At 40.5% G+C, this 22,082-nt stretch overlaps 3 protein-coding genes across 3 annotated transcripts; all 3 read right to left on the bottom strand.

Annotated features, from left to right (window-relative positions):
• Nucleotides 1–30: 30 nt before the first annotated feature.
• LOC137605700 (macrophage metalloelastase-like) lies at nucleotides 31–3,134 on the bottom strand. The gene is made up of 10 exons (XM_068330399.1): nucleotides 2,862–3,134; nucleotides 2,105–2,352; nucleotides 1,801–1,949; nucleotides 1,600–1,725; nucleotides 1,365–1,526; nucleotides 1,143–1,272; nucleotides 881–1,011; nucleotides 646–805; nucleotides 459–562; nucleotides 31–375 (listed from the first exon to the last, which is right to left on the bottom strand). Exons 1-10 carry the CDS (start codon nucleotides 2,970–2,972, stop codon nucleotides 272–274), a joined length of 1,425 nt encoding a protein of 474 aa, XP_068186500.1. The 5' UTR covers nucleotides 2,973–3,134; the 3' UTR covers nucleotides 31–271.
• A 2,239-nt stretch (nucleotides 3,135–5,373) lies between these two features.
• On the bottom strand, nucleotides 5,374–9,317 carry LOC137605701 (collagenase 3-like). Its single transcript, XM_068330401.1, has 10 exons — nucleotides 9,216–9,317; nucleotides 8,887–9,134; nucleotides 8,653–8,801; nucleotides 8,042–8,170; nucleotides 7,361–7,522; nucleotides 7,078–7,204; nucleotides 6,688–6,821; nucleotides 6,444–6,603; nucleotides 6,258–6,361; nucleotides 5,374–5,833 (listed from the first exon to the last, which is right to left on the bottom strand). The coding sequence occupies exons 1-10, from the start codon at nucleotides 9,312–9,314 to the stop codon at nucleotides 5,724–5,726; spliced, it is 1,422 nt and encodes a 473-aa protein (XP_068186502.1). The 5' UTR covers nucleotides 9,315–9,317; the 3' UTR covers nucleotides 5,374–5,723.
• A 2,330-nt stretch (nucleotides 9,318–11,647) lies between these two features.
• Nucleotides 11,648–20,496, bottom strand: LOC137606427 (uncharacterized). Its single transcript, XM_068331678.1, has 20 exons — nucleotides 20,363–20,496; nucleotides 19,164–19,420; nucleotides 18,936–19,084; nucleotides 18,736–18,861; nucleotides 17,998–18,159; nucleotides 17,338–17,467; nucleotides 17,062–17,198; nucleotides 16,817–16,976; nucleotides 16,551–16,651; nucleotides 16,178–16,254; nucleotides 14,246–14,374; nucleotides 13,909–14,156; nucleotides 13,677–13,825; nucleotides 13,392–13,520; nucleotides 13,137–13,298; nucleotides 12,909–13,038; nucleotides 12,683–12,816; nucleotides 12,417–12,576; nucleotides 12,205–12,308; nucleotides 11,648–12,116 (listed from the first exon to the last, which is right to left on the bottom strand). The coding sequence occupies exons 1-20, from the start codon at nucleotides 20,465–20,467 to the stop codon at nucleotides 11,998–12,000; spliced, it is 2,868 nt and encodes a 955-aa protein (XP_068187779.1). The 5' UTR covers nucleotides 20,468–20,496; the 3' UTR covers nucleotides 11,648–11,997.
• Nucleotides 20,497–22,082: the final 1,586 nt, after the last annotated feature.

Here is a 22,082-nt window from a genome sequence, read left to right as displayed (position 1 = left end):
CAGTTTATTTTTCCGAAGCATTGAAACAGACAGAGCAAACACAATATCTGTGCACTTGTACATTGCACACATACATTTAAAATTAGGATTTTGTCGTTGAAGTTGACGTGCTGGAGGCAGGACAGATGGTTAAACAGATAGATGATGTTTTGTGTTTTACTTTTGAAGATTTATAAAATCATACTGTATTGATGCATGAAGGCAAAACATAGCGGAGTGAACAACAGCCGCATTCTCTCCACTTTCTGTGCGTGTGCTTGTATTTGAGTCTTTAGTTGCAATCCATCCATGCCTTGTTTAATAGAGTGCGTAGTGCTCTTCTTCGTTGGTAGTGATACTCCGTCTGTTTGACCCCTGAAGAAAAGTACAGGTAACCTGAAAAGGAAAATATAGCATCATTATCACCCCAGCCAGGACCTGGTGACACTGCTGATAGTAAACCCTTGAAGGAAAGGTACCTCTGTTCTCAAAAGCAGCGTCCACTCTGCTGCCGATCCCAGGAAGGCCTCTCCGAATTAATTTTGGGAAACCAGGATCCTTTCTGCCCCTTCTTTCATTGTAGCTGCATGAGAAATACAGGACACAGTCATCAACATACAGCATCGGTCAACGTTTGGACTAAAGTTAGACGTCAGCAAAGCTCACCTCCAGTATTTGTTCTTCACAAAGAGTAGGGTTCTGCCTGTGATGGGATTATAGATCGCAGCATCGACCTTAGAAACGGATGAAGGGAGGTCGAAGTCGCTGAGAGGTTTGGGATAGCCGGGCAGGACAGTGCTTCCTCGAACACCCCAGTAATGATCGCCTGTGATGCATTAAGGGAAAGTTGTGTTCTAGGAATGATAAGAATGATGTTTATGCTAGTGAAGTATTTTTTTACCTTCAAAGAGAATAGTAGTGTTGCTTTTCTTGTACTCATAAGCAGCGTCAACATTGGTGATTCGAGGCCAGAGGGATGCAATCATCTTCACAGCGATGCCCTCCCAAGAGCTGGCCCTCTTCCAGAAATATCTGGAAAAGAGTTCCAAGGTAATCAGCCAACATGCTGCGAAGTCAAATATCACCAGTTGCATTAAAATAAAAAGTCTTTCCAATGGAGCAACATGGTTTTTGTGACCAAGGATTAGTGCTTAAAGTCTTACCTATCTTTGAAGAAGTATAAACTTCCCTGCATGGTAGTTGCGGCATCAAACATCAGGCGCTGGCTGCACCTGTCTGGAACAGGGTCCGGTGTGGGCTTGGGTTCAGGTTGTGGTGCCGGTTGTCTGACTCCTTTGAAAAGGAAAATACAAAGAAGTGGCACCTGAAAAATCTTTGATATTCAGCAGAAGAGTTGGTTCATGCTCAGTGTCTTTTGTTCTCACCATAAATAGCCTGCACCCCCTGTCTGTCGTCATCTGGTAGCTTGTACCCTTTTGTATCCACATACTGGTAGGTAGGAAACAACAGGGCTGTGGGCTCCTGAGAGTGAGATAACCCCAGTGCATGGCCAAACTCATGGGCTGCCACCAGGAACAGGTTGGATCCTGCAGATGTGTGCCGATTAAGTTAATGTGGTCAATCAAATTAAATCACCTCAGTAACAGAATGTGTCAACACCTGCAGAGGTGAGAGTCCAGTTCTCTTCTTCATCAAAATGGGTGTCACCTCCATTCCCTTCCCCTGGGGAAAAAGCATGGGCCAAGACGCCACCCTCCCCATCGAATGGAGCAAAGTCGCCATGGCCTGTATTCCAAAGGTGAAGTTAAGCTCAAACTTGATCAAAGACATTTTCAAAAGTGCTGAAGGCTCTTGTATTACTTTGACCCTTGAACATGATCATGATGTCAGCGGTGCCCCTCCTGATCTGCTTGAAATCCAGAGGAATAACATCACTGTAGACTTTCAGAGCCTTGGCTATGGTGGCATCCACTTCCCTCCGGCTCAGGTCTGGCGTGTACTGAGTTATCCTATATTGATGGGAGAGTGGAAACTGCTTTGCACATTGAATCTCTCAATGGACATTTTATGTTGGGGTGACTGCTTGAGACCTGTTGCTCTAGATTCTAGAGTCTAGACTTTAGAGCAACACATCAAGCTCTAGAGACTAGATCTTGAGGAGTACCTGTATGTGATCTCAGTCTTGTCCCACCTTGGTCCACCATCGAAATGACCATATCTTTTCACATCGGTGAAACCACACCGGGATCGGCTCATGACCTCCAAGGTGTTAGTGTCCAGCTGACCCGTCACCTCCAGCCTGAAAAACTCCTGCATTTTTCTGAGAGTGTCCTCAAAAGAATCCAGAGAGCTGCGGAATTTACTGTCGGGGGCTCTGACACCCACGTCAGAGAAAAACTCAGACAAATAGTCCTAGAAAAAGAAGACAGGAGTAAAGGATATGGGATTGTACTTGTTTGCTTGTTAGTTATGATAGAATGAGTTTGGAGTTAGTGACAGTCAGAAGGCTGGTTTAGCTGCAGTTACCCCAGTGACCACCAGAGGGAACTGTTTCAAACTGGTAGAGTTGGCTCAATCATCAAATATCATCAAAAACCTCTTTACTTTGGATGTTTGTAATAATCAATCAATATTATGCACATTCTTAAAGATTCCAGTGATCAATGTTGCAGCATAAGATTTTTTGGTAGCATCGCACAGTTTTAAAGTTAACCACAAAGGCTACAAATATACTAACATTAATCACAATCCAATTTTTAATTATGTAAACCAGGAAGATAGTTGTTGTTGTTTTTTTTTGGAATGAAAAGTAAATTTTATTTTTACTTTGCAAATAAAAACTGAATAAAACTTTACTCCAGTAAAGTCCAGTATTTAATCACCAAAATACTGCAAGATTTTAACAGAGAAAATGCATTTACCTGGGCTTTAGAGATGTCTTCTGGGCTGGGTGAAATGGTGGGCACCGCTCCACAGTGTGTCAAAATCACAACTATTATCACGCTTTTAACAATCAATGCCCCCTCCATCATCTGTTTCTTCTGCTGCAGAGAAAAGAATAACTCTAGACGGATCAGTCTTCCAGTGCTGCTCAGATGCGGAGTTGTGTCGCATTAGTGTGGTTGTTTCCTGAAAGCCTCAATTTGTGAGACAAAGAGAATAGAGAGAAATGCAAGTTCACATTAACATTCCTGCAATGTCTGAACAGGCCCATTTGAAACCAAATTAGGGATAAGAGTAGTGCAGGATGAGAGTGGGGGGTCGGGGGAAGAAGTTGTGAGTTGAACACAACATCTGGGATAGTTTGGGCCTGCATGAACATGATGTGTCAAAAAAAATGAAACACTGGAACATTTTGTGTTTAACAGATAGTTGATAGTTAATGATAGTTAGTTAATGATAGTTAATTTATGTTTAATGTTTTAATTTTACACACTGATTTTATTCCCCGAAGGGAAATTAGTGGCACACTCTTATTCTTTTCCTTTCGGCTTTTCCCTTCAGGGGTCGCCACAGCAAATCTGTTGCCTCCATCTAACCCTGTCTTCTACATCCTCTTCTCTCACACCAACTACCTTCATGTCCTCTTTCACTACATCCATAAACCTCCTCTTTGGTCTTCCTCTAGGCCTCCTGCCTGGCAGTTCAAAACTCAGCATCCTTCTACCAATATATTCACTATCTCTCCTCTGGACATGTCCAAACCATCTCAGTCTGGCCTCTCTGACTTTATCTCCAAAACCTCTAACATGTGCTGTCCCTCTGATGTACTCATTCCTGATCCTATCCTTCCTGGTCACTCCCAGAGAGAACCTTAGCATCTTCATCTCTGCTACCTCCAGCTCTGTCTCCTGTCTTTTCCTCAGTGACACTGTCTCTAGACCAAACAACATTGCTGGTCTCACCACAGTTTTGTACACCTTTCCTTTCATTTTAGCTGAAACTCTTCTATCACACATCACACCTGAAACTTTCCTCCACCCGTTCCATCCTGCCTGTACACGCTTCTTCACCTCTTTTCCACACTCTCCATTGCTCTGGACTGTTGACCCTAAGTACTTAAAATCCTCCACCTTCTTGGTCTCTTCTCCCTGTAACCTCACTATTCCACTTGGGTCCCTCTCATTCACACACATGTACTCTGTCTTACTGCGGCTAACCTTCATTCCTCTCCTTTCCAGGACAAACCTCCACCTCTCTAGCTTCTCCTCCACCTGTTCCCTGCTCTCACTACAGATCACAATGTCATCTGCAAACATCATAGTCCATGGAGATTCCTGTCTAACCTCGTCTGTCAGCCTGTCCATCACCATAGTGAACAAGGGGCTCAGAGCTGATCCCTGATGCAGTCCCACCTCCACCTTGAACTCCTCTGTCACACCTACAGCACACCTCACCACTGTCTTACAGTCCTCATACATGTCCTGCACTGCTCTAACATACTTCTCTGCCACTCACTCTAGTTAGTTGAATGAATCATGCATATACAGTATATTAAATGTCTGCTGATGTGATTAAGCGCAATACAAATAAAGGTTGATATATATATATATATATATATATATATATATATATATATATATATATATATATATATATATATATATATATATATATATATCAACCTTTATTTTGATATATCTATATCTATATACTGTATATAGCAATATATATATCAATCAACCTTTATTTGTATTGCGCTTAATCACACACACACACACACACACACACACACACACACACACACACACACACACACACACACACACACACACACACACACACACACACACACACACACACACACACACACACACACACACACAAACACAAGCTCTACCGCCTGCTTTACCAATTAGCCATGTTGTTTAGGTGGGTATTTGTCTTACTGGCAATAACATGTGCATTTTTATGTTCATATTTTACATAGAAACATACAAAAAACATTTACATTTGTGTTGTTGATAATTGTTATATTTATTCTGTTCAGTGCTTTTATTTATGTACTGAATGTTCTTATTTTTTTATTTTCTGTAAGTGTTTGGAGCAACCTGGAACCGGAATTTCCCTCAAGATCAATCAAGTTAAATTTAAGTTAGATTAATAAATTTCTATCTGATTTTTCTTTTCTTATCTTATTTTTAATTGCATTCCTTCCTGTTGCTTTGAATTTGCTGTTAACATGCTTGAGATACTTAAACGATTATAAGAGCAAAACTGACGGTAATAACTCCTACTTATACTGTATTCTCTTAACTCTTATGCATTACTCTAAGGTGACAGAAATTATCTGAATACTTACGGCAACCTCGAGTCTGGGACTTGTAAAAGAAAAAAGAAAAACTTTTGATATGGAACCACTTTTCAGTGATTAACATATTTTATTGAAGAATTACCAGGAAAAATTGACAAATAATTGGAAGAATTTATGACAAGCAAGAACGTAAATAGGTAAAAAGATACATATATGTGTGTATATATATATAAAAATAGACATTTAGAATTGTTTAATTAATGTAATTAATAGTTTTATATATACATACATACGTGTGTATATATATATATGTATATACTTTATATATGTATATATTATATGTGATCCTCAAGATGACTAAACTGCGTCACATGTAACATGAATCAAATACACATAAATAAGACACAGACACAGTCTTTATGTAACTGTAGGTTACAACTATAGGTACAATTCCCAGAATTAAATTTTTACATTGTATTTTAGACATGTAAAGCAATAATTTGACATTTTACATGAAAACTTAAATAATCTAGAAGTTATTGCAGCGCAGGAAGTATCTGTTCCTCAGCACGCGGTACAACCATTTGGTCCTCAGGCTGTACTCGAACATGTAGGGTCCGCTGTAGATGTAGGAAAACCCTGCAGAACAGAGCAACACTTAGCTCCTGAGCTAGCAACAGGGAATAGTTCAACATCTTAGGAAATATATTTGTTTTATGGCCAAGACTGAGGTAAAAAGACCACTCTCATACCGGTCTGTTAAATATGAAGCTGGAGCAAATGGTTAGCTTGGCATACAGCCAGGCTAGTGGCACAACATATAATCTAATTCTGTCAAACAACTAAGATAATTTTGTCGCACAGCTCATCTGACCTCTGGCCAGATGAGCTGTAGCTCTTTTCTTTGGTTTCTATTCTTTATGCTAAGCTTAGCATCTTTTTTGTTTCTTTCATAAAAGGGAGTCGACATTTTCTTCGAGGACATAAATATCTGCTTCTCTAAACCACCATAAAATGTAAGTATTATTTTTTTCCCACTCTGATAAAATAAAACATTGCTCACCTCTGTACTGGAAAGCTGCCGTCACCTTGCCTGACAGACCAGAGAAGGACCGATCCACCCGCTTGGGGAATCCTTGGTCCATTGTCCTTCTTGCCTCATCATAACTGAAGAATCACAGACAGTCGTTAGGGTTCAATACAGACAAAAAAATCTCCAATGAGAATTGAAAATATCTGCTGGAAGTACCTATAGTAGTAGTTGTCCACAAAGAACAGAGTCTTGCCGGAGTCCACGTCATAGAGAGCTGCATCGATTTTCTTCACATTTCTCGGCAGACCGAAAATGGAGAGTTTCTTGGGATAGCCGTGAACACGCTGGTAGCCGTTGAAAGCCCACACTCTCTGACCTGAAGGAAAGAAACACAATTTACAGAGAAGAGCTTCATAATGACGTCTGATTGTTCTCTCGGGAGGACGAGAATAACACTCACCTTTAAAGAAGTAGATCCTGTCCGACTGCCGGCTTTCGTAAGCGGCGTCGATGTTGACGGGGGCGCTGGGCCAGAAGTTTCTGATGAGGCTTTGCTGAGGGGTCGTGCTCTGAGGGTAGCTACGCCAGAAGAAGCTGGAAACAAAGAGGAATGCAGACATTTTGTATGTAGGCATAAGTACACTGTGCATGGTGACCTAAAATTCCATTGCATCACTCTGATGCATACCAAGTGTCACACTATGGTTGGCTTTGGGAAGAGGTGGTCAAGTACAGTGGCCAGTGAGGTACACAACTTTATTATGGACTTTATTAGTACACAGTCTCCACTGTTGGGGACACCAAGAGAACAAGTGTATAAAGTATGTACGTATGTATAGATGTCTGATACCTGTCCTTGAAGAAAAACATTTCTCCTCGTAGGGTGGTGACAGCGTCCAAGACCATGGTTGAATCGCAGGCATCGGGGGTAGTCGGGGCTTCGGGTTCCCCAGATGGATCTTTATCAGGGTTGGAACCTGGATTTTAAAGAGTAGTCTTTGAATATTTATGGAACCATCCATCACCTTGCTGCAAAACACTGCAAGTCGGTATGACCAAAGAGTTTTTGAGGGAGTTTTCTCAAATGCAGCTCAAGCAAAGAGTCAGTGAAGATCCAGGAGTTCAGTACCAACCATAGAGAGACTGGATGCCGTTGACGTCGTCCCGGGGCAGGACGAAAGAGTCAGGGTTACGGTATGTGTAAACGGGGTACATGAGAGCACCGGGGTCATCGGAGTGGGACAAACCCAGAGAATGACCAAACTCATGGGCGGCGACCATGAAGAGGACGTAGCCTGGAGCAGATACAGACATGATTACAGTCGTCATGTGAAAACACAGTGGAGATATTGCTTTATCCTCCTCCTGGAGGTGGAGCTGAATTTAAATAGTAATACTAAAGACTTTTAAGACGTCATATACAATTTAAGGTCTTATAATTTATAGTGAAATGAGCAAGAGATGAAGGAAGGAAAAAAATGTCTGCTAGACAAATTTTGTATACATTTTCTTAGACTCTTCAAAAGATTATTGATTAAGAAGGATTAAGCAACTATTTGTGGCAAATGAGAGAGGAAATATCTCTTCAGGGAAATGTCATATAAATCAAAACACTTCAAGAAACACAAAGTAAAACCCAGTTTTACTGGAAAAATCTTTGATTTTCTTGAAAAAAATACTGAATTCAACGCATTCACCCAATAACATCTACATATGTTTGATTGTTACGATTATCAAAGTGGACAATAAAATATTTCGAAGTATAAAGTGGTTCAAAATTGATTCCAGCAGAACAGAAAAAAGTTTGTCTTCACCTCTGTTTGAGCGGAAAGTGAACGTTTCATCATCATCAAAATGAGCGTCTCCTCCGATGCCTGGGGAAGGGGCGAAGGCGTGGGCGAGAGTCCCGTCAGGCCCATCGAAGGGGTAGTAATCACCATGAGCTGCAAGAAAACGCATGTTCATGTCAGGATTGAAATATGTATAAAAAAAGAAATACTTCATATGTTTAATTTCTCCTGCACATTCTTCATATTCATTAAAACTGATGGATCAGAATGTATGGATTATGTTTGGATGTTTTGTTGGACGTAACAATCCAAAATACTACACATTTTTAACCCTTGAAAGTGTTAAAGGTAGTCTGCAGGCTTTTAGGCGCCACTGATGGAATGATGGTTGTTTGCTTGTCATGTTGAGTGATGCCAGTTACGTAACTGAACCGTACCTTCAAACGGTTCTCTTTAAGGGATGAACATCACTGGATTATATACTTCAGTTTGTGCTCCAGGTGTCAACCAGCAAAACCCTCTAACTTTTGATACTACTATACAATTTTGTGGTAGTTTTAGCCTGTTATTTCTACTTTTACCCAAGTAAAGGATTTTAATATTTCTCCCAGCATCCATCAGGGTGTTGTTCTCACCTTGGCGGCCGAAGGAGATCATGATGTCTGCGGTTCCGCTGTAGATTCTGGTGAACCTCAGAGGTGTGACTTTGGCCCACACCTGAAGGGCTTTCTCTATGGAGTCATCGATCTCTGACGGAGACATGTCAGGTGTGTAGTTTTCTATCCTGTAACGGAAATAAGACACAAAATATGATTGATTGGGCTGGGTAATATAGTTTACTACATAACTTCTCCCTTTAGGCCATTCACCTGTAGGTCAGACTGTTTTTTTCCCACTTGAGGTTACGTCCGAAGGTGGAGAAACGGGCGAGGTTGCCATCTGGAACTCCACAACGAGGCTTCTTCATCATGTCTATAGTTTCGGTATCCAGCGTCCCGGTGATATGGAGACCAAAGAATCTCTGCATCTCGCTCAACTTGCGTCTCAATGATCTGAACCCCCGTCTGGGTCCACGGCCGGTTTCCTCCGTTAGGTTGAAGAAACTCTTCAAGTAGCTCTGAAAAGAAAAAAAAAGTTGGGAAATTAATTGTCAGAATTTAGAAATTATGTGAATTTATAAATACATGCGCGTGCTTACCTTTGCTAAACCTTCATCTTCATTGGTCACTTGTGATGCTGGCATGCAGTAAACTGCAGCTCCCAAGCTCAGTATGATGCACAGACTGTGAGCCCTCATGCTTCCTCTTTGAGGTGATTGGTGTTTGTGGGCTGAAGTCCACTGCTATATAGGCTGAGGAGGGGATGTGTTGAGGAGTGGGCGTGCTGAGCCACTGACTCAAACATTCCATAAGTGGATGACGCCAAACATGGGCTTTGATAAGTGAGATGACACGGACAGAAAAATCCCCCAAATTTAGGTGCCCCTCAGTCAAGATATGAGACGTCTTTACAGGAAAAAAATGAATATTAACATTGCTACCAAATAAAAGTCTAAACGCAAAACGCAAGTCTACAAAAAAAAAAAAGCATTTTCCAAGACACCCTGGCTGAATATCTGTATTGTGAATGTTTTTGCTGATTGCTTTGTCTCTTTGTCATATTTTGATGAGATTATCAGGCCTGATTGTAAACATGTCTCCTCCCCAGATGCATTCTCCAGCCTTCAGGCTATTATTTCCTGCAGTGCTACATCAGCAGGTCCTGACAAGCTGATTCACGTCACAAGCAGAAGTGCTTCTGACAAGCTTTGGGGTATTTGGAGCACCACAGACTACTCATTCGTGCACCCACTTCACAACCATATAGCGTCGCCAATAAACAAATATTTTTCTGGAAACATATTCTTCCAAGTTTAGGAGAATGTATAAGGTCATAATATTGTTTTTCATTGTCTGCAAGTTTATTTCATACTCTTATATGTGCAGTTTTTTATTTTATTTTAAAAATGCAGTTTTGTGTTGTGTAACATTTGCACATTTTTGCTGGTGGAAAACTACTTTATCACCTTCTGTTACACAACCCAGGACAACAGGAGGAGAAGCAGAGTCTTCGATGTTGAATTCATTTATCAGGTAAATTAAACCATTTAGGAAGTTATATAAGATTGCTAAGCATCTGGTCTGACCTTGACTGGTCTGTTCAGATGTGGACTCCAAACAGAGGCAGTTCGGAACTTAGTAGTTAGTAATGCAACAGGAGATTTTTGAAGTGATGCATTCTTCAATCTCACTGGCATGACTATACGAGTTTGTTTGCTTTGCCTGCCACTTTGTGGCTGAGATGTTAATGCTAATTTTTCCTCATTGAGACACACACACACACACATACACGGATATGCACATATTTATCACTCTCTCTAATCTAAATGTTTGTTTATGGAGGTTTCATGCCCACGTGTTGGAGTTTACACCTGGACTCAGTTGCTCTACAGATATCAGGCAGTTTACTTCTGCCAAAGAGGTTTTGCTATTTGTTCATTTGTTTTTAGTTTGCTTATTCGCAGAATTATTCACAAATGCATCAAAGAGGAGACTTACATGGGACTATTGAGCTTTGGCGAGGCTTTAGATTCTAGTGGAAATATTTGTTCATAACAACGAATCAACAGAAAACTTGTCGCAATTTACACACGATAAGAAAACATTATCTGTTTCTGAGCCACTCATAATACCAATATTACAACATTGTATTGAATGCTGGTGCTAACAATTTTTTTTATCACTTCCGTTTTTTTATTTTTTACTGCCCCCTCAATTATTCATCATGACAAGTAGACATAAAACAAATCATGACATCACTTCCTGTTTGAGCAACTGGAGTCTGAAGTCCTTAACAGGACATTACTTTGCATTACTTTTTTATTACCAACAGGATGGAATTGACAAAATATCATATTAAAATGAAACCAGTGTATTGTATATAGGACTTCTGGCCACTTCTAGTGATGCTAATACACAAATAAAGACATATAATGTACACAGAAAAAACAAAGTGGTGGAAATAATAACCACTAAAGCCAACAATTCATTGATGATTAGCTAGTGATCATCACAGAGAAAGAAGGGAGGACAGAGTGAACAAATGCATGTCAGAAATCACACATTGATTCCCCTTTAAGTCGATGTTTTGCCTTGAATGTAAAAGATTTTTTTTTAAAAACAGGTAACATTTTTATTTCTGATGGCAGGAGAATCCTGATCAGGAAGTGACCAACAAACAAATATTGTTCAGTGTTTTGTTGGATTGCAGTTTTCCACTTGCCACTTCTTTTTTTTGGTCAGCTTTTGTTATTTCAGTATATTTCAAAATCATATGAGGGATAAGAACATTTTGTCATTTAAAACTCATTAGCGTTTCTTTTTCATTCAGCACCAGTTCACCATTTCACCAAACATCTCCAAAACCGATGACATTCCCATCATTCTCTTCTTTGCCTGGTGTTTGTTGCTAATTAGCAGAAAGATGGCGAACACGTTCATCATACCCTCTGAAGTACGTTTGAGAAAATACACCGTCACGATCACGGACTTTTATCTTTTCACCTATATGTGCAAGAACAACAAAATATACTTAAAGTTTTCTTCACCAACTTTTATTTTGCATATTCATCAGTCGAATTTATTCTCATATATTCTCCATTATTCACGTCTTTTGTTGGCATTGTGCATGAATCTGTGTAAACATGAGCACTCATAACAACAAAACAGCAAAAAATTAAGATAGTAAATATGATATAAATAAATCAATATTTGAGAGCGACCGCTGACCTTACAAAAATAATAATACTTCAAAAACATAAGGTGCTGTTATTAGGATAGATATACATCCAGTACATCCCCTTAAATGTGTAACATTCATTCAACTTAATAATCATTCCTTCAGTCTCATTCAGAGTGGCAGCTTGCAGAAGTTATCCTCCTCTAGTAGTTATTGCAGGGCAGGAAGTAGTTGTTCCCCAGGGCGCGGTACCAGTGCGGTGCGGTCCCAGGATACAGGCTGTACTCATGCATGACTGTTTTACCGTAAATGTAAGCGAAATCTGCAGGACAGAGACTCCTTGTTAGTTTCCATGAAAATCGGTTATTTGTGTGGGTTTTGTTGATTAGGATTTATCTGTCTTTGCTCACCTCTGAACTCAAACGCTGCCGTCACCCTGTCAACCACTTCAGGAAAATCGTCTCGCACACGCTTAGGGAATCCCTGGTCCATCGTCTTTCTATCCTCATCATAACTGAAGGAACATAAACAGTTATTAGACCGACCGTCATCTTATCTACTAACATATTTCGGCCTTCATCGTCGACATCAGTCGTCTGAATAAACTTCCGTTTGCACACACCTGTAGTATTTGTCTCCAACAAAGAACAGAGTCTTGCCAGAACTGGCGACATAAGTGGCTGCATTAATTTTCTTCACATTCTCAGGCAGACCAAAAGTGGAAATTGATTTTGGATAGCCAGGTGTAAGAGTGTATCCACGGAAAGCCCACACTTGACGACCTGTTTGAAGTATAAGAAAAAATCCTTTAGGAACGTGCAAGCAAAGCAAAATAATGTAGAAATAGAGTTGGTTTAGTGATTTCTGGTCGATCCAGACGATGAATACCTTTAAAGAATAAAACACTATCAGAATATCGGCTTTCGTAAGCGGCGTCAATCGCGTTGGGAGCTTCTGGCCAGAAGTTTCTGATGAGACTTTGTTGAGGGGTGGTGCTCTGAGGGTAGATACGCCAGAAGAAGCTGGAAACAATTCAAGAAGAGTTTTTTTAACTGACTAGTTATGATCTCCGCTTTCAGACCGTTGTGGATTTTAACGCGTGTGAAAAAATTACCTGTTCTTGAAGAAGAGCATTTCTCCTCGTAGGGTGGCGACAGCATCAAAGACCAGGTTTGAATCACAGGCATCAGGGGTGGTTGGGGGTTCAGGATCAGGATTAAGGGGATCCTTGTCTGGGTTTGGTCCTGAAGGTCAGATAAAATCAGAATCTCATCACAACAACGGTAACAAATACAGTGTTGGATTTCATTTCTGGGATTTTGTTTAGCCAATCATCACCAACCGTAGAGAGACTGGATGCCGTTGACGTCGTCCCGGGGCAGAACGAAGGAGTCGGGGTCACCGTATGTGTAAACGGGGTACATGAGAGCACCGGGGTCTTGAGAATGAGACAAGCCCAGGGAGTGGCCAAACTCATGGGCGGCGACCATGAAGAGGACGTAGCCTGGAGCAGAAAACATACGACCACGGGTCAGTTGGGGTAACTCTTAATGATGGAAGCTGAAGAGACGAGATGTGGGGAACAAAGTGAACTGACCAGCTCTTGAGCGGAAAGTGAAGGTTTCATCGTCATCAAAATGAGCGTCTCCTCCGATGCCTGAGGACGGGGCGAAGGCGTGGGCGAGGGTCCCGTCAGGACCATCGAAGGGGTAGTAATCACCATGAGCTGCAAGAAGAAACACGTTCATGTCAGGAATCAATCAGGGTAAAAATCATCAACTGATCAGCTGTCATTTATCTGTACATCTGTCAGAAAAACACTCGTAGTTGCTGCTCCGTGGACCAAACCACTGGCAGGACAATGAAGTGTAAATGTTCTCACATCGGCTGCCGAAGGAGATCATGATGTCGGCGATTCCGCTGTAGATTCTGGTGAACCTCAGAGGTGTGACTTTGGCCCACACCTGCAGAGCTTTCTCCATGGAGTCGTCGATCTCTGCCTGAGACATGTCAGGTGTGTAGTTTTCTATCCTGTAGGGCAGAACAATACATTCAGTACTTTAACCTTACAGCAGAACTCTCTCTCACACGTTTTCTCTCTTTGGTCCACTCACCTGTACGTCAGACTGTTCTCCTGCCACTTGAGGTCATCTCTGAATATGGAGAAACGCGCAATTGGGATATCTGGCACGCCACAACGGGGCTTCTTCATCATCTCCAGGGTGTTGGTGTCCAGCGTCCCGCTGATGTGGAGGCCAAAGAATTTCTGCATCTCAGTCAGCTTCTTGGACAACGGGCTGATCCCCCGTCTGACGGCAGGGCCGGACTCCTCCGTCAGGTTGAAGAAGTTCTTCAGGTAGCTCTGCAAGAGATAGACATGTACATGAACATTATCTGCAGAAAATAGTTGTAAACTGCAGGATAAAGGAAAAAGTCAATCAAACTATATACCTCTGCTAAATTTTCATCTTGTGCAGTAATCTGTGGCAGCGGCAAGCAGTAAACCGCAGCAGCCAGGCTTAGGAGAATGCACGGAGTGAATGTCTTCATGTTTCGTTGAATTCGTCTTGTCTCTGTGTTCTGCAGGCAGCTGTTATATAGTCTGAGGCTGGAGGCGTGTTCAGCCGCTACCTGCCTCGGCTGGTGACTCAATATTCCTTATATGGCTAAGAGAGGAAGTTAGGCATCGATTGGTCATCCGTGAAAAAAGTTTCCCAAAGTGAGATGCTGTAATTATGATGATGTGACACCGTTGGCAATATTACAAATCATTCTGTGGGAAGATTTCATGAAATAAACATTGAAAGAATCAAATCATTCTCCAGTGAAGTACTAATATGCAGAATTTTAATCCAGTCGGTTATCTTTTTTTTTTACTAATTGGAGTCAGGGTATCTTAAAACTGAATTATATATGGTAATTTAATGTAAACGAAGCACGTAAGTCCATATAATGTAAAAAACAAAACAAAAAAAACTTTATAAATTTCTTCTGTTAGCCAGATCATCCTGAAAGCAGTGATCACTTCGTACTTTGCTGAGAAAACATGCAGTAGATTTGTGTGATTCACTTGCAATTTCAAATGTTTAGATTCTTGCAAATGAATAATTTGTTCTGACAAGCATTTAAAAAAATTGATTTGCTCATTTATCAAGATAATTCAAAATATCACGGTCTAGTCTATCACCAAATATGAAATACAATACTGCGAGCTGCAGTTGACGGCAAACATAGTGTAATTTACATTCAAAATTAAGTGCAAAAATATGATAATTAAGCGTAGAATTTAAAGATTTATTATTGTTAATGTTTCCATACATTCGGAGCCATTTCTTTACTGAGATGTTTCACAGCAGCGCATTGATTGATCTGCTGGTGATGAATCCGTCCTGATGGTACGTCATCTTAGATGGTGGGGGGTGGGTTGGTTGTGTTGGGACTGGGGGCCTGATTAGAGTTACTCCTCATCCTCTTAGAAGGTAAGTGACCAAAACAGGAGTAGAAATCTGTTGGGGCAATTTTTTGGTCTTCTCATCGGCTTTTCAGCTTGTTTTGAGGAGGAGTTTTCGTCTTTTTAATCTCATATTAAAGGCTGGATAAAAATTTATCCAAATCTGATTGAAGTTTCAAAATTTCGGAACACATAATCAACTGTTTACCCTCAGGAGTTCAGTGTTTGTTACTAGCTGGGAGCTAGAAATTAAATTTAAACACACTCCACTGCAAGGATTGTTTGCCTTCATAGAGAAGATGTGTGACTCAACAAAAGGTGGTTATTTTTCCATCTCACATCTGTGATCACTTCTCACCACTCTGTGCATCAATGTTGGTTATAAGCCACATAATTGGTCAACTATGTTACCTAATAGTGGACAGAGAGGAACAGCAGCATCTGGTGCAATGTGTTGTCTTCGAAAAATTGATCAATTATAGCGAAAGCAAACAGTCTGGGAGAAACTGTGTTACAAGAAAAAAACACCTTTTTATTCAAAATGAATAGGAATCTGTTAATATGTTGGATTTCTGTTGGCAATGTGTTGTTTTGCACTTATAATAGTGATGCATTTTTGTACTTGTAGGAGAAATAGATGCATTGTGAAGATTCATAGAAACATTTCAGTAGAACACAGAGTCGTGTTACAAACAACACGGATGTTAAACTTCAACCACTTCCTAGATTTATACATCGCTGCTTTTGCAACGCATTTCTCAGCAACACTTAGCAGACACACACACACACACACACTGCATCATCATCATCATCATCATCATCATCATCATCATCATCATCATCATCATCATCATCATCATCATCATCATCTCTCTCTTCCTGTCTGTCTGTCAGAGTGTCGTTTTCTTCCTGCAGTCCAGCAGATCGTTCACCGGGCCGGCGGAGACGACTCGTTTGGCGGTGAAGTCGAACTTGTAGTGGACGTTTCCTCTAAAGAAGTGAACAAAATCTGTTGGAGATTGGAGATCGAACAGATTAAAACACTGAATTATAATATCATTATAATGTCACTTTTCAAAGACATGATGCAAGAATTTATATTATCTTTCCCTCTATGTGACAGGAAGTGATCTGTCACTCCCCCAACCTTCTTTATTCACAGGACAGGGCCAACACCTGCATTATTGATTCTTTCAGCAGTACAGTATTTTATTAATATTTAAGGGCACCATTGGGTGGTCGATCAGCAGTGCATAACACTAACTGTGTGGACCTGGAAGCAGGAACGGAAACGAATGTCGGTACCATCATAGATGACGGCTGCATCTACCGGGGTTGGAATCCCCGGCCACTGCTGCTCGATAGGTGTTGGAGGTCCCTCCATCATCCTCTGCCTCTCAATGTACCTACATGTTATGGAGAAGAAGAAAAAAAAACAATGAAAAAATATACAAGTCAGAACATAAGAAGGAGCCTTTACAATGCATTTGAGCATATAGAGATTATAGAGCATAAAAGAGGTTAGTTTAGCATTGAGAAGTAAGATCAAACATGTGACGGATGCTGAATACCTCCAACACTCATGGCCAGTGAAGAACATGGTGAAGCCCTCATTTCTGAAGTGAAGAGCAGCATCAATGCTTTTAATCCTGGAGGGGAAACCCAGGTCAGAGATGTTTCTGGGGAAGCCCTCCTCCAGGTTTACCTGCATGAGCACCCAGTACTGTTGACCTGCAGAAACAAAAGGCCAACATCACACCGATACTGGTTACAGTGGTACATGAGGATGAGAATGTGTGTTTATTTATTATTTTACCTTTAAAAAACAGATTTGTTTTCTTCTCCACATTCTCATAGACAGCGTCCAGGTAGGAAGGAACGCTGTCTTGCCACAGACTGCTAATCAAGGTGATTCCTGTTTCATCAAATTGCGGATGTTTACGCCACATGAATCTAGAAATAGACAGGAAATGATCTCAAACACCCTTTGTAAGAATGTTTTTGTCCAGTGTCTTTAAACTATAGTCACATCAAACGTCTGTCGGTCACCTTCGAGGTGCAAACGTGCAGGAGATTTGGTGGTTTTTCGTACCTGTCTTTGAAAAACACGAGCTCCTGTGTTAATTTCATCACGGCGTCAAAAGACAAATCGGGATCACATTTGTCAGGCGTCCTTGGGGGAGGATGTTTTGAGAATAGAGAAGCAAAATGAGGGCCAACCCCTGCAGAAAACAGAAGTTACATTATTATTCCTCAGAATTTCTCCTGTGACGACAGGAGAATGATTATTACATATCTAATATTTAACTGCATGGAAGAATGAAAAATAGGAAGTGAGAGATACGCTTCTCCTGAAACACAACAACCGTGAGTCAGAATATTTTGCATTCACAGATGTGAAATTTATGTTCTGACGTCGGTCGTTTTCTTGCGTGTTCAGTGGAGGATGAGGAATCTTCAGAAAGAGGATATTGTGGTTTTAGCTCTGGGTCTTTTTTTTCTCACAGGATGTACACAATGATATCGAAATCAAATTACAGTTGGAATACAGATGTTTCGCTATGTGAATACACTGTAAAGGCATTTGCTAATACTTTACAGACAAACACTCTGTGTGCGCAATTTAAGGCAGAAATGGAGGTGACGTTGAAGCCAGCAGAATATGTTATTGCAGAACGTTGCATGTATTTTGTTTGTCAAAAGAATCAGAGACCCTTCTGGGTCTTCATCCTTTGCATTCAGCTGCACTCACCATACAGACGTTGGACGTCTTTGACGTCCTGGAGGGAAAGCTGGAGCTCAGAATTAGGGGCGAAGTTGTACGCCGGGTACATGACGGCCCCCGGGTCGGAGGAGTGGGCCAAACCGAGAGCATGGCCGAATTCATGCACCGTCACAGCAAAGAGGTTAAAACCTGCAGCGAGAACAAACCTCACTGGGGCTTAACTGAACAGAGAAGAGGCAAAGCTACAATACTGTAGGTGTACTGGTTTACCAAAAAAATACTTTAACACCACTGTAATACCTGGTGAGTTAAGGCAGCTCTCTTAAAAACATTTAGATTACCTCAAATAATGGAAGTCAGTGAAGGGTGAAAGTGAAGCAGGAAGCAGCTGCAAAACCGACAAACTCTTTATTTTATTATTTACGGTAAATTAAACGTTTATGAACCCTCCCCATAGTGATAATAAACGACCTTCTTTAAAGCACGTCTGTGTTGTAACGGATGTGCGCCGCATTCCGAGACTCACAGAATGCAGCGCACTTCCGGATGCCGTCAGCCAATAGAATGCGCATATGCTATCACGTGACTGCCTGTTAAAAATTTGCGCGAATGCACGAGGGATTACTGTAATGGCACATTTTTTTCGTCAAAGATATTTTTAAAAAGCGTTGAATTCATTTGATTTAATACACTTAAATTGTTTCACAGTCTTAACTCTGTTCTAGTCTTTATGCTGTTTTCAGGTGAAGTTACTAACGTTATTACCAGTATTAGTAAAACTCCAGTCTTCATCAGCATCGAAGTGCACGTCTCCACCAATACCAAACCCAGGTGGGAAAGCATGAGCCAGGATTCCTCCCCTGCCGTCAAACGGTGTTCCGTCATTGTGTTCTGAGGCCAACAGTGAAGCCTTAGCTCGGTAAACCCTTCATGTGATGTGTTAGCATCGTCCCTTCAGGGCTTACCGCCATTGTGGAAGGAGATGACAATGTCGGCCTCCTTCCTTCTCCGCTTGTGGAATTTCATGGGTGTAACATTGGACCAGAGCCGCCAAGCCTTTTTGAAGACCTTGTGGACCTTTGATGATTGGATGGGGAGGTTGTAGCTGGTGATCCTGAAGAACAGCCACAGAATTCTCCTATTCTTACTGATCTGTGACGTTATTTTCAGGCTGAGCTGTTTTTACTCCTCACCGGTAGCTGAGGTTCCTCTTTTTCCAACGAACCGTCTCTCCGAATTGTTCGACATCCGACAGACCACAGCGAGGCCTCTGCATAACTGCCAGAGTTTCGTTGGTCAGCTGTCCACTTGGAGGTAACCCAAAGAAGCGTTGCATCTGTTCAACCTTATTGCAGAATTCTGTCGTCCGATCAACATCCGCATCGGTGGCGGAAGTCCGTTTCTGTCTCGCTGATTTCGACCTGTAGCCGTAGAAGCGTCGCAGGTATTCCTGAAGAAGGCAACAGAGCACAGGCATCTGAAGACATCATCGGGATATGACAAAAAGATCGCCTTTCAGAGTCACTTGAAGCAATGTTTCCATGGAAACAACAAAAAATGATTGTGATATTCTACAACCTAATGTAATATAATAAAAATTTGAAATCACAACAAGCAGATAAAATCTTTGCTTTTCGTTTACTTATTTAACAAGTTTAAATTCTATAAATGTTTATATGTATGTTGCACTTTAACTTGATTTTTTTTATTTGCATTTTATATCGATGCATCTTTTTTTTTTCTTTTCTTTTTTTTTACATTCTGCTTTGTTTATAAGTGTACAACAAATAAACTTGTCTTACCTTGCAATCTATCCAGTAAAACATTCCAAGCGTTTTTTAAAACCTTTAATCACAATACATTGCTGAGACATTGCAACAGTTGTGTAATTGTAGGTGTCAACAAAAACCACAAAGATCTGGAGATGCACTGTAAAACCTGGTGAGATCATCTCAAACAAATCAGTTAAGGTGGTTCAGATAAACATTAATCAAAAAATATGTTTGTTTTTTTGAGTAAAAATAACTCAAATCCTTATCGTTAAGGTAATTTGGTGAAATTAAAGAAATTATATCAGCTTTAAAGGACTATGACACACAGAAAGAAGAAACTATTCCCCATTTAAAGTTATCATTTTTTGTTTTTGGAGACTGGAAGGAAGCCAGAGCATCCTAGATCTTCAGCAGAAACTTTACCCAGCTTTCGCTGCTATACGACTGTGGACAGATAAAGATCTCCATAGTGATTTTTTATGAAAAAATAACATCAATGTCAGTGGTTCAACAGTGATGTAAAGTGTTAATTGTTAACTGCAGAAAATTGCTACCATAGATTAGGAAACACCAAAGCGTGAGGAGATGTATAAGGAGAGAATGTGTCATAGATCCCATACCTCTGCAAACGCCCGCTCAGCTTCAGGTGCTCCGGCGTGAGACCATCCTGCAGGCAGGTCTGGGTTTCTCAGAGGGATGGCCATGGAAGGCGTCTTGTCCTGCATCGTAAGAGTCAGAATACTCCAGAACCAGAGCATCTTCCCTTCTGACAGGTCATCCCACCAAGTCAGTGAAGCTTCTGATACACAAGACTATATGGAAGCTACAGCGGGGACCACCTGCTTATTACGCTCCTGTCCCGACAGGAACAGCAAAGCAGGCCAAGCACATAGGACGGTGCTCTCTAATCTTTCTTTAAGCAAGCTCAGTCCTCTTATGTATAATTAGATATGGAATCCAGAGTCACGTGACACTACATAATGAATCAAGACAGTTCTATTAACGTTCTATTCACATGGTAGAACATCATTAGAGATCCATGGATTGGCAATGTGTTTGAATACTGGAAGGGGAAAAAGAACAACTCAATTCCATTTTATGATGGAGAATAATTGAGGAGCTAAAGCGTTGATAGTTGTTCTGGCTTTCATCCCAGAGTTTTATACTGTGCAGTCAGACAGGTGTTGTCGGATTTATGGTGTTTATTTATTTTTATTTTTATATTTTATATATATTTTTAAGTTTTTACAATCTTCTCAATATAGTAAAAAAAACAACAACAACAAAAAAAACAGTCAATAACTGATGTAGTTTGAAACCATTCTGTTCTTTATTTACAAATGCATTTTTTAATAATATATGGTTAATACAAATCTATTTTAAGCATACAAACAAATGCATTTTAGTTTTTGATATTGTGCAGAAAAAAAAAGTTTAAGAATACAATTTGGTGATGTTTACATCGCAGATGCTTTATTTATGAATGAATGAATGTTTTAAGGTTATTTTAAAAAATACAGGAATTATTATTATTTATAAGTTGAGTAAAATGATGTAAACTCAAGTTTTATTTTTCCGTGTATTTTTTTTTAAAACTGATGTATAATCGAGAATGACGTAAGCCGAGGCATACCTGTATAAAATGTTTAATCTCATCTCAGCTGATATACTTTTGTCATGTGACAATCTTTTGACCACACACTGCTCATGTCGTCTGAGGATTCTCTTAATTGTCGTCTTCGCAGGAGTGGATGTCTAACAAATCTAACAAAATAAAACATATCAGTCATGGCAAATTTAGCATTTTTTATAGCGGAGTTTCTGGTTAATAGGATGAACAAAATAGGCAGAGCTCAAGATTAGAATCTATAGTTGGAAAAGTCGCAAAAATAAAATGGGTGTTAGATGGGAAATAGCCTCTTGTTGTATGAGAAAATTAGATTTTACAAATTTGATATATAACCAAATATAATATATAATGAATCCAGAAAACATGTGCTTCACTTTTATCCTGAAATGATTGGAATAATTGCTCCAAACATTTCTCCAGTTAGCTTGAACACAGCAGGTCTTTTCTTCTTCCAAAGGATCAGTGAAGGCATCGCCACAGGGATGCATCTGCCCCGCCCTCTGATGACATCACTCACCAGGAAGCCCATGACGTCTTTGCCGCAGGTGAGAAACGGAAGATTGATGGAATTCTGGAAGACTTTGAAGACAAGAGTTCAGCTCAGTTAGTCTAAACATTACACACACACACACACACACACACACACACACACACACACACACACACACACACACACACACACACACACACACACACACACACACACACAA

Source organism: Antennarius striatus, chromosome 13 (assembly GCF_040054535.1).
Source record: "Antennarius striatus isolate MH-2024 chromosome 13, ASM4005453v1, whole genome shotgun sequence".
Lineage (NCBI taxonomy): Eukaryota > Metazoa > Chordata > Actinopteri > Lophiiformes > Antennariidae > Antennarius > Antennarius striatus.
This window is presented reverse-complemented; position numbering and strand designations above follow the sequence as displayed.